The sequence below is a fragment of the Notechis scutatus genome, chromosome 5 (genome assembly GCF_049901735.1).
Source record: "Notechis scutatus isolate UNSWTSFEM ecotype Mainland chromosome 5, rNotScu1.2, whole genome shotgun sequence".
NCBI classification, from domain to species: Eukaryota; Metazoa; Chordata; class Lepidosauria; order Squamata; family Elapidae; genus Notechis; species Notechis scutatus.
In genome coordinates, this window is record NC_142013.1 from 91,668,618 (window position 1) to 91,681,357 (window position 12,740).

Sequence of the window (12,740 nt, forward strand, 5' to 3'; positions counted from 1 at the left end):
TTGTCATGAATAGATCTTTTACATACAGTGCTCTTTTTTTTAATGATCTGGAACCACAAGAGTGCATTGTGATAATGATGCATAAATTAATTTTATATTATTTTAATTACATTTCCTCCTTACAGCCAAGCCATTTAGGAAAGATCATCTCTGGATCATGAACAGTATCAACTGTTACATTTTATATGATGAAGTATGTTTGTTTTTCCCTAAATCTGTGGCTGATTTCATTAGATAATTTTCAAATGGATTCTTTTCAACCTTTTCAAATTTATTCAAAGAAGAAAAATAAAAAGCAGCTGATATGCTCAATTTAAATGGCCTCTCTAAAACAGAGCTACTGCCTCATTTCTAACAACATACTTAATCAAATTAGTGTTGCATTTATCCTTAAAATAAATTTAGGTAACAGTACCAAAACAGTTAAATACAGCATCCAGGGTATAAGTACTTTTTGCAGTAGAAACTAATCATACCAAGATTACATTGCAGCCTAGCAGCTTATTTTAAATGATGTCTGTAACTTTTTGCTCAGTGTATCCCATTTTTCTCTCTCATTCTTCAGGAAATATATTTCGGAAGATTGAAAACCAAACCATTGTCAGGTCGCTGGCATAATTCATTAAATGTAGCTATAGTTGACTGCATTTTGTGCAAGTTCACAAAAATGACCACAGTTTATCTATTATAATGTCTGACCATGCATAAAAGAGTTTAACTTATATTTCAGATCTTTCATCTGTTTTATTATGACATTTAGCAAGTAGCAAAATAATCTTTTTATGTTAAATGTTAAATTTCTTCCTTTTCCTTTCCTTTTACAAATTACTAATACAGTACAATACAAATTAGCAAGAGGCTGTATTGTCTTAGACATTTCCAATTATTTGTATTCAGTGAAAATAACATACTCGTTACTTACTGGAGAGCTTTCCTTTTGTGAGGCAAAATAATGTAATGTCAGCAACAAGACACATTGCATCTAGGTAGTCCTCATTTATTGACTGCAATTGCGACTATCAATTCTGTCATTAAGCGCAACATGGTCATGTGACCATGACTTGTGATTTCCTGTCAGCTTCCTCACTGATTTTGTTGGTTGGTTGGAAGCTGGGTAGGAAGATTGCAAATGGTGATAATGTGACCCTGGGATGCTATGATCATCAAAAAGGTACCCTGTTTTCCAAGCACTCAAATTGCTCTCCTATGACTGTACGAATGCTCCAACCCCTGCAACTCCGAGGACTGGTCATAACTCTGCTTTTTTAAAATGCTTTGATCAATTGTTAAATGTGGTAGTCAGTAAGCAAGGACTACCTGTATTCAATTTTGGTCAAATATTAACTAGGAAACAAAATATGTGTTAAAGAAGATTCAGTTACATAATTGTAATAAACACAAGCACTAAAAAAACTCTGTAAGGTATCCACACCTACTTACTCTGTAAGCAAGACCACACCTGCATCGAGTTGTGGTCACCACATTATAAAAAAGATGTTGAGACTCTAGAAAAAGTACAGAGAAGAGCAACCAGGATGATTAGGGGACTGGAGGCTAAAACATATGAAGAATGGTTACAGGAACTGGGCATGGCTAGTCTAGGGAAGAGAAGGACCAGGGGAGACATGAAAGCAGTGTTCCAATATTTGAGGGGCTGCCACAGAGAAGAAGGGATCAAGCTATTTTCCAAAGCCCATGAAGGCCAGACAAGGAATAATGGATGAAAACTGAACAAGGATAGATTTAACTTGGAAATAAGGAGAAACTTTCTGACAGTGAGAACAATCAACTAATGGAACAGCTTGCCCTCGGAAGTTGTGGGAGCTTCATCACTTGAGACTTTCAAGAAGAGGTTGGACTCCCATCTGTCAGAAATGGTGTAGGGTCTCCTGCTTGACCTACAAGGTTCCTTCCAATTCTGATTATCTGTTATCTGTATCTTTAATTATCATAATTACAGGTAGTCCTCAATTTACAACAGTCCATTTAGTGACCTTCAAAGTTAAAACAGCACTGGAAAAAAGTGACGTATGATCATTTTTCACACAACCTTTTCAGCACCCCCATGGTCTTCTGATCAAAATTCAGACACTTGTCAAATGACTCATATTTATGGTGGTTACAATGTCCGGGGGTTGGGGGTTGGGGGTCATGTAATCTCCTTTTACAACTTTCTGACAAGCAAAGTCAATGGGTAAGTGAAATTCATTTTACAACTGTGTTACTAACTGAACATCTGCAGTGACTCACTTAACTGTGGCAAGAAAAGTTGTGAAATGGAATAGAACTCTCTTAACAAATGTCTCACTTAGCAACAAAACTTTTGAGTTCAATTGTGATCGTACGTCAGGAATTACCTGTTCTGTAGAAACAAAGAGAAAGAGACATCGTAAGATACTGTCCTGAAAAGTTAGCAATAAGCATGGAGATAATAGTTCTGTATCAACAGGACTTGAAAAGAAAAAGAACAAATAGGCTAGTTCAAAAGAAGTGTGAGTAATTAGCATATGTGATGAAAGCAAAAGGGTCAAATTATAGAGTAAATACCAAGAGTATGATTAGCATAAATGTAATAGTTTTATGGTCATTTGAATGCAGTTGGGAATATAAATTACACAAAGTGCAGGGTCTGACTTCATAATTAAAACAATGCCCATTTAAGGGGGCCATATTAAATGTTTGAGTGGCATTAATTTTTATTGATGCTACTACTTCTACAATAACATACTTTAGTGTGATAACAAAATACAAATGTGTTCCAGTGTAATTTTTTAGGAAGTAGAATTTCTGTGTCGAGCTTCTTTTACTGAGAAATAATGTGCTACAAGGTACACAAGGTAAAATCTTGTGATAGCTTTAGATATATGCTGTATGAGTATTCCGTGATAAGAAAACATGGAGTGACAAGGAAACAAGATATTTGTAGGTGCACACCTGCTCAATATGTGTCCAATTTATTTCCAATTTGTGAATTTTACAACAACGCTGGGCAGAAATTAAAATATTAGTTTTCTGATAATTTATTGATAACTTTGCTGTGAACAGAATAGAGCTAGTGCCTAAGACACAAACTGGCAACAAATGCAGCCTGGTATGGCACTGCTGTGGCAGCTTGAAGCCACCAGGATGTGGCTTTTGCTTTTTCTACTAGTAGAAGTTTCCATTTGGAAGATTCTCCTGGTTGCCCAGAATATAATTTGTACGAGCAGAAAGAAGCATTTCCTATAGAACACTTAAAATTCCAGTACCAGTAACATCACCAATTGCCAGTTTGTTTTAGTAGTTCAGGATAGAATCTGTTCACTGTATGTATTAAAATTTTTCTTTCTATTTCTCAGAATAATGTAGTGTGAACAATGGGAGTGTTTTGAATGAGTAAATAACCTTCAGCCCTCTACTTTCATGTCTTTGACAATGGAAGATTAACTAGATTTAAGTCATTTGCCATAGGTATTTTTCCTTTTTGTATCAGATAAAACAGGTCAGCAACTCTTAATTTTATATTGTTCCCTCATTGTTTCATGGTAGGTACTTTGATGTGTTTTATTTTTCGTGTATTGAATTGATAAAAAGCTAGTGTGAAAAAATTTCCATAAACTATTTGGAACATTCAGTTTTCCAACTTACGTAAGTACAGAGGAAAAGGTGTGCACACCCTGGAAGAATTTGGCACCAGATTAGGATTACCTACTTCCTTTACCTTTAAAAAATTACTAATTGGGTTAACCTTGATATGATTGTGATTTTACTTTTTACAAGGTTACCCTTGACATAAAGTCCTTTTAAAACATATTTTAGCCTATCAAGAATGTTCATAGCTTTTTTTTCCTGGTGGGAATACTTATTAAGCTTGGTATCCTGTGAATGAATTGGAACATTTAATTGAATAATGGATTTTTCCATAAAAAGTAATGTTTTTAGTGTTATTTCACTTTCTTTCAGAGATTCAACTCCAACATTTATATGTTTGATACTTCGAAGTAAGATAGCAAATCCAAATTGAAGCTAATTTATACTAAATAGCAAGGATGGGCAGCATATGCTAGGGAAAGTACAAGGACTGTTAATTCAGTGTTGTGCCTTCCCAAAGCCATTTTAACAGGCCTCAGAATGTAACAGAAAAATAATTATTGCAAAGAAGTATTAATGCTTTTTAAATTTTAATTGCATTTAAATATAAATAATAAGATTGTCTGATAATTCATTTACCAGTCAGATGCCTTCAATCTAGAAAATGTGAGCCTTTGCATTACAACTTTTAAAAAAGAGAAATACTATTATTACTATTATTTCTAGCATTTTAGCAACAAATGTCTATTCAAGAAGTGAGGCAAAGATAGATTTCTCAAAGTTGAATCTGATACAAAAAGAATGTGTTAAACCAGAGGTGATATTCAGGAGATTCTGACCAGTTCTGGAGAACCGGTAGCAGAAATTTTGAGTAGCTTGGAGAATCAACAAATACCACCTCAGACTGGCCCCGCCCCCATCTATTCTCTGCATCCTGAGTCCCAGCTGATTGGTTGGGTCTTCTTTTGTTGCCCTTGCACAGGAGAACAGAGTTGTAAAGCAGGTTAGTGGGGTGGGGTGGGGAGGGAATGGGATTTTGCAGTAACCTTTCCCCAGGAGTGGGGAGAGAATGGAAATTTTACGGTATCCTTCCCTTGCCACGTCCACCAAGCCACACCATGCCCCCCAAGCCACGCCCACAGAACTGGTAGAAAAAAAGTTTGAATCCCACCACTGTGTTAAACCCCAGAGAGTGTGCTACAGGAAGAATTTAAATTCTGTAAGTTGATATTATCCGAGTGCCCGTCAGAAATGTACAAAAGGAGGTGTTCATAATATATTGTTCTAAAGTAGTTAAATGCAGTCTGTTTATTTATTATTTCTATTTAATCAAACTATATCAACTATATTAAGACCACAAATAGATTTCTAATACTTGTATTCTTATTTGCTCAGTCTAACTTCTGGAATGACCTAATAATACATATCCTGTTCATTTGTTATGGAGTGTTTTCAGTGAATGCATTCAGGTTGTTGGTTCTGTCTTCATCTGATTGGCTTCCTATTTTCTCTCACTTGGCAATTTCTTCTGACGAATTGGTTCCCTTGATGTCCTAGTAGATGGTCTCATATCATGGTTGGTTAATAAATATTCTACAACATGTACCCACCTCAATAGCAGACAGTTTCCAAGAACTACAATACAGTAGCTTGCCAGTTGCTTCCTGTGCTTATTTTTTGCAAATTCTACAGACTTTTTGTTAATTTGTATTTAAACTACATAATGCGACTTGCTCGCTTTTACAGCTTTTAAGCTCAATAAATTTTGTTCTGGCTAAATTAATCTTTTAATACCAACATTTGAACATTTGAAAAATTCATGTTGTTTTCTAAATAATAGAGACAATTCTCTAAACCTTGGGAGAGTGAAGCTTTCCTGGGAGCTGAATGATTGGAGATTTTAGCCCAGAATCAAATGGATCATGCATTTTAAAAATATATACGTAACCCACAACAATCCAAGAGTTGAATACCAGGGTTACTCAACTGGTCCAAGAGTCAAGGAGCAGATTTTAGGTTGGCATGTGGTTTTCAATGAAGGATAGACCACTGCAAGCTGCTTTTAAGTAGAACAGGTACAGATACGGCTTAGTTTGGGGTGTTGGAACCTTTGTTAGGTATAATGCCTAACCACATTCTGACGGATGACTTGATGCAGATGTAAATATTAAATAAGAACGAGGAGAGGACATGAGCAGGGTGCTTTTGTTTGGCTCTCTGAAGCTGTCGACGCATCCTGGTACTCTGGCAGGCCCCTAATTGCCTGATTCCTCCTGTACCGGCTGAGTCCATCCCAAGGGGCAATTTTCTGCTAACTCATGAAGCTGGTGGCCTGCTGAATTTGGTTGCTCAGGTTCAGCCTCTGACTCGACTGTACAAATTAACACTTTCCATAGGTAGCTTCCGTAAATGTGTTTCACTTTTCCTCAGCAATGCTAAAAAGACTGTTGACAAACCCTACCTTTTATGGCAGAAACTGTGCTGCTTCCTCTTTTGCACGCCATGATGAACTTGAGTTTTGCTTCTTGTCTGAATTTATGGTCATAATATCCTTATGTCACAACAGGTGGAAGTCAATGGGAGAAAATGTTGTGTGACCGGTGAATGGAATTTGGCTTCAGCTGTGTTATCTCTTCAAGTGGATGATGTTCATAGAACTGTGCAGGTAAAAATATTTTGTTACTATTGTTTTTTAAAATCACTACACCATTTTAAATCTGGGAAGTTAGTGTTATAAATCTGGGAAGTTAGATTATAACTGCACATGTTTAATTTGTATCTGGCAATGAAGAAATGCAAAGCTGTAAAACACCCTTTCCAAGGCCTTCATACCTTCAAATGGTCATTAAATGACCAATCAAGGACTACTTGTAGTTATAAGAATTTAGTTATCTTAAAGAGCAACTCGATGTAAAACACATTGTAATAGTTGAAATGGCTAATGCAGGAGTAATCATGAATGGGGCCTCAGTCTTGCTAGAGGTTGAGCCTTACTTAGTCTGTTACTTTCCCTCCAGGTTCTCCTAGTATCTAGATATTAAACTTTGGTGACATTGCTTAGTTGGTCTAAAATTGAGATATGTAACTGGCATCATCAATGTAAGATAATACTTATCCGCATTCTGATGATGACTTCATGCAAACAGTTTCATGTAGATATTAAATAAGAATTAGGAGAGAATCAAATCCTGAGATCCCCTACAAAGGTTAGATCTAGATCTTTCCTTCCATGAACACCAGCTGAAAATATCTGAAGGAAGGGAGAAAACTACTGTGAACCTAGCTCCCAATTCCCTGACATGGTTCAGGAGGAAATCCAACACACTGTCCCAATCAGTGGTATTGAAGGTTACCAAGAAATTAAGTAGTTCAATGACAAATATCTATCCTGGATATATCATAGGTCATCAACAAACATGTTCAAGGCTGTCTCAATACTATGTCCAGTATTGAAACCTAGAGACAAGATGAAATTAATAATTTATTTTAAATTTCAGAATTGGAGAACATGTAGCATGTATATCTCTTTTTACCTTGTTACCTTTACCCACTCTCCTGTACACTGTTAGAGCTTTTTATACATTCCTTGTACAAAGATAAACTTCAGGAAATCTAAGAAACAATGACAAAAGAAACATCCTGATGAGATTTTGCCAGCCAAGGCAATCAGAGAGACAATGCCAGACACAATGATTCACAAGATTTCTCGAGGTGTAAGTACTTAACATCAGGAAAGATTTTAAACAATGTACATATGTGATTAGGCATTATAGGAGGAAAACTGCATTGGTCTACTGTGACAGAGAATCAGGAGGTGCTTCTAACAATGTTTTTAAAGCATATGTTTTGTGAGCTGCAGCTTATTTTATCAAATTGCCATGAATAAAACAAGGAGATCTTTCTTCCTAAGCGAAAGCATAAAAGTAACATTAAAAAAATAGTTTTAATCATCTTCATTTTAATGCTGTTTTTTCTGTTTGTGAGCAATTAGTTAAGCTTTAGAGTAGTTTATGTATGGCTAGTTTTACCCAAGCATCAGAGTTCTTCTCGCTTTGAATCGGGCCAAGGAGAATGTCCTCCCAACTGTATATTTAGGGATTGAGATTGCCTATCCATATGGCAGGTCCATAGATGGCAGGGGTGGGCTTCAAAAATTGCAGCAATGGGTTTGCTGCCCGGTTGCTGGTTGGGTGTGGCCATGGTGGGCATGGCCAAGTTGGCCTCCTGCACCACGGCGGCGGGGGGGGGCATTTTTGCCTTCCCTAGGCTCTGGAGGCTTAAGCCTCTGGGAGGACAAAAACAGCCTCCCCAAGCTCCGGATGCCCTCCGGAGGCTGGAAACGAGTCCGTTTCTGGACTTCTAGAACTTCTGGGAGGCCCGTTTTTCCCCCTCCCCGAGCCTCCGCGTGGGCCCTGCACTTACCTTGCCTCCAAAATGGGCTGCATGGAGACTCCTGGAGGGGTGGGTGGGGTGGGGCGGGGTCAGCCAGGGGTGGAATTTGGCAGTTCACTGAACCAGCCATAATGTTAGCAATAGGTCCGCTTGAACCCGGGCAAACCCGTAGCAGCCCACCCCTGATAGAGGGTGAAGGAGCTAGTTGGAAATGTATTCTTGAGAAGAAATATCAAATCCAAATGAATATCTTTAAGCCATTGCCTTAAAGCTGCTTGAGTGCTCATGTTCAACTGCACAGAGCTGAGTTAAAGAATATCAAAGGATCTCCAATTTTTAATCTATTGCTTTAGACCAGAATGAAACAACATTATTGTTAAGGATTTGAGGTGTCAGACATATAGGGTTAAGAAATATTGTAGCTCTGCATATAAAATGTGCAACCAAATGTTGGTCAGAATTCTGCTTCAGAGTGGATTCTGCTCAGAAAGGAGCTTGGAGTACGTACCTAAGAGGTTTTGTCTGAACATGTTCTAAAGGAAAGAAAAAGCTGTATGGGTAAACTGGACTCTGAATAACAGCTCTGCTCTAACTTTGGCTAAGTATAGTTGGCGTGCAGCAGAGATAAATAAGGCCCCTTTAGTTTAGGATGATTGCAGTGCTGCTGTAGCTCTCTGGGCTTTTGTGCTACATATTCCCTGGATATTTCACATGAAAGGACTATACCTGGGGATTTAAATGATTTAACCTGCTCAATGGAATAATTATTTAACTTCCAAATATGCCCTTTAGCTGTTCGGCAAATACTGCCCACTTGGGCAGTATTCTAAGTTCTAAGATGATGTAGCTGCAGAATTAAATATGACAATTCACAATCTCTGCTTCTCTCTTTGTGTCAATGTCCAAAGTAAAATTATAACTGCCTTATCTCATTTTTGTCTAATGTTCAATTGTTCTACCTACAATAACTTGCACAATGTACAGATAACAATTGCAACACAATGAGTTTTTAAAACATTTGGTGTAATATGGAACTTGTGGAAAAAAGGATACTTTTCTGAAGTTCTAGAAAAATGCACTTTCAAAAATGCATTGAGAGGGTGTAAGACACTTTCAGAATATTCTTCCCAAAAATATTGAGCAACTTCGCATAAATGGAGGCTGGCTGGAAAAACTATTTAAATCTAAGCATTTACCTGTTTTTATACTGTAAGACCACTGAACCTATTGATTTCATACACTCCATATTGGAAATTAAACCCCAATTTGCTTCTTACTGAAAAATTGTGTAGCATATTGTGTTGCAGTGAGAAGGGTGGCAAACAACATTTTTTGTATTGGGTATTATTGTACTTTTTCCTACGAAAGTTTATTATTGTGATGGCATAAAGTATATTTAATAAATAAATAATTTTTATAATTTATTTACCTTTAAAAGGACTATATACATTCTGTTTTAAAAGAAAAAAACATTACATTCAGATGCATTTTGCAATCTATATCCTGCTATATCATGTACTTATACTATTTCTTCTGGGTAAAAATAATAAAGATTGGTCTTAATTAAAAATAGGTATGATTCATCCTTTTAGATTAAAAAGTTTGGAATCTGGACATACACAGTATTTCACCTTGATGGAATCTGAGTCAGAAACTATGAAATTATTGTACTTACATACAATATTCAGGTTCTGACCTTTATTCTTACATACTGATAAATAAAACACCTGTATGATCTTGATATCACTTTCACCTTTCTTCCCATATCAACTATTCATGTAGTGGATATTTTTCAGGTACTGAAATGTGTTGTTCTCTAATGTAAAAGCTATAAAGATGAAGAGCACTCCTTTTTTTTTAAAAAAATTAAAGAATATTCTTCAGTTAACTAGCTTTCACAACCTCCTGATTAATTTGTATCTGTTTGTTTTGGCACCTAAATTCTTCATTGTAGGCCCTGGTACTTTGTTCTTCTTTACAGTTTCCGAAGTGTGATTGTGTTTCCTCCAGCAGTTGGGAAAACTGTATATTCCTGTTTCCTTTACAAATGTAAATGTCAGGATTTTTGTATGATTTTTCCCATATTTTCCATTTTGTTTATCATTTTTGTTGAAATATGTCCAGACTTGTTTCATTCTGCTTTGTTTTCCTACGAACAGACTGGAAGGCTAAAACATGATATATTAATTGAAGGGAAAGAAAAAAAGAAAAGGCAATATTGATGTTTTTATTTAAAATGCAGCCATAATTGTTTAAAAGGGAAATGCTTCCAATAATTATTCCTTTCATGAAGCTTTTAAAAATTAGGTAATATGACAAAATTATTTTAAAGTATATAGCTGTGATTGCGAACCTATGGCATACGTGCCGGAAGTGGCACACCAGAACCATCTCTCCAGGCACGCCAACCGTCTCCCATTGTTCTTCCGGGTTCCAGTGTGCACATGCGTATCGGCCAGCTGGTCTTCGCACCTGCATGCATGCCAGAAACTGGAAGACCAAGTGGCTGAAAGTGGAAGCTGCCCTTCTGGTTTCCGGTGCTCCTGCCAGGTAGCTGCTCTTCCAGTTTCCTGTGCTCCCCCATATACGTGCAGTCCCGTTTCAGCACTCGGTGCTGAAAAGGTTTGCCAACACTGGTGTATAGTATTAGTATAGTATGGTATGGTATGGTATGGTATGGTATGGTATGGTATGGTATGGTATGGTATAGTCTATCTATCTATCTATCTATCTATCTATCTATCTATCTATCTATCTATCTATCTATATGGATCTTTGGTTATTCGGGTTTTCTCCCGCGTAAGATTGGAAGATTGGTTGGACCAATCAGAACACAGCCAAGCCCCTACCCAATCAAGTCACACCCCCACTAGCAGTTAAAAGGAAGAAGCAGCTGCAAGCTCACATCACTCTGAGAAGCACAGAGCCGAAGACACAAGCCTGAAGATGATGAAACGTTGCCTAGATACTTCCAATCTTACGCGGGAGAAAACCCGAATAACCAAAGATCCACATACAAATACCCACGAGAACCTCAGAAAATGTGTATGTATATGTATATGTGTGTGTGTGTGTGTGTGTGTGTGTGTGTGTGTGTGTGTGTGTATTTTCATTCTTAAGTTTTCACGGGTACTTACATGTATGGTATTCAGCTTTGTTCGGGTATTTTCCCACGTCATTGTAGTTGTGCTTTTAAAGTTGTAGCAATAGCAACGTTTGGCAGAATCTCATCTGCCATCATCATACAGAAGCCTGATGATGGCAGATGAGATTCTGCCAAACATTGCTACAACTTTAAAAGCACAACTACAATGACGTGGAAAATACCTGAACAAAGCTGAATACCATACATACATACATACATACATACATACATACATACATACATACACACACACACACACACACACACACACACACACACACAGTATATAACTCTATGAATATGTATATTCTTATTAAGTACCTATGTTATCCTACTTATTCCATGGAATGTAAAATAGCTATTTTGACCAAACTAAGCAAAGATAAAGGGTAAATCTGATTTGTTTGATTGTTTGTTTATTTGTTATGTCTTCAAGTTAGTAGCAGTTGATTCTTGGCAACTGCTTGAACAAGCCCTTATAGTTTTCTTAGCAAGATTTGTGGAAGTGATTTGCCTTTGCCTTCTTCCTAGGGCTGAGAAAAGGTGCCCACCTGGCTTTTTTGACTGAGGCAGAACTAGAACTTATGGTTTCCTGATTTTAGTCTGGCTTCCCAATTTTAATCTTCTCCTTGGTAGTTCTTTCATTAGGGTATTGTTTTCTACCTGATTCTTTGTCATTATATGTTATGAATTACTCTTCTTAAGCATGAGAAGAAAAATAGAAGTCATTTACAAGACTACTTAGTCCAAGACTAAGGAGTCATTTATAAGACTCCTTAGTCGAAAAAGAAAAAAAACAGGATTCATCTATAACATATAATGTAAGGATGGTAACAGCCACTATATAGAACAGACAGGCAGAAGACTAGCAGAGTGCTTCCAGGAACACCAGAAACCTTGGCAGTTTAGCAGTTCAAATTCCTAGCACCGCGTAACGGAGTGAGCTCCCATTACTTGTCCCAGCTTCTGCCAACCTAGCAGTTCGAAAGTAGAAAAATAGGCACTACTTTGGGTGGGAAGGTAACAGAGTTCTGTGCACCTTTGGCATTTAGTCATGCCGGCCACATGACCACGGAGACGACTTTGGACAGCACTGTCTCTTCGGCTTTGTAACGGAGATGAGCACCACCCCCTAGAGCCGAAACAACTAGCACGTATGTGCGAGGGGAATCTTTACCTTTACCTAATTAAGCAGAAAACAATATCCTAATCAAGGAACTACTGAGAAGAAAACCACACTCCCATTAATATTGGCAGGAGAAGTTATCATATGTAAACAGAGAACAAACCCCAAACTTATTTATACTGATGCTGTTACTTAGTTGAGTAATGAAATGTCTGCAAACAAAAATCCAAGCTCAGAGAGCACCAAGGACACTACAGTTCAACCCTGAGCTACGTGTATTTTCTTCTATTGCAGGTGAAGCAGTATTTGATCCTTTAAGAGTTGTAGCATTTCACACAAACATAAGCAAAGACAGTACTGAATCACCATCAAAGGGCTTGTGAGAGTCTTGGGGATGAAAATGGTAGAAGTGGCCTAACGGTCACTTACCCCAAATCTGTGCATCTGCTGAGGCAAGCTGTAGCTCTCTAAAAGCATATGCCTTTTAATTAAATTTGGGAGTTGGAA

General features: G+C 37.4%; 1 protein-coding gene across 4 annotated transcripts in view; it reads left to right on the forward strand.

The window, feature by feature from the left end:
• PCCA (propionyl-CoA carboxylase subunit alpha) overlaps nucleotides 1–12,740 on the forward strand; it is a 232,525-nt gene that overhangs the window by 162,161 nt on the left and 57,624 nt on the right. For all 4 annotated transcript variants that reach the window (XM_087967316.1, XM_087967315.1, XM_087967314.1 and 1 more), the window contains one exon: nucleotides 6,137–6,235. In XM_087967316.1, the coding sequence (XP_087823442.1) occupies nucleotides 6,137–6,235 (99 nt within the window). The remainder of the gene's footprint in view (nucleotides 1–6,136; nucleotides 6,236–12,740) is intronic.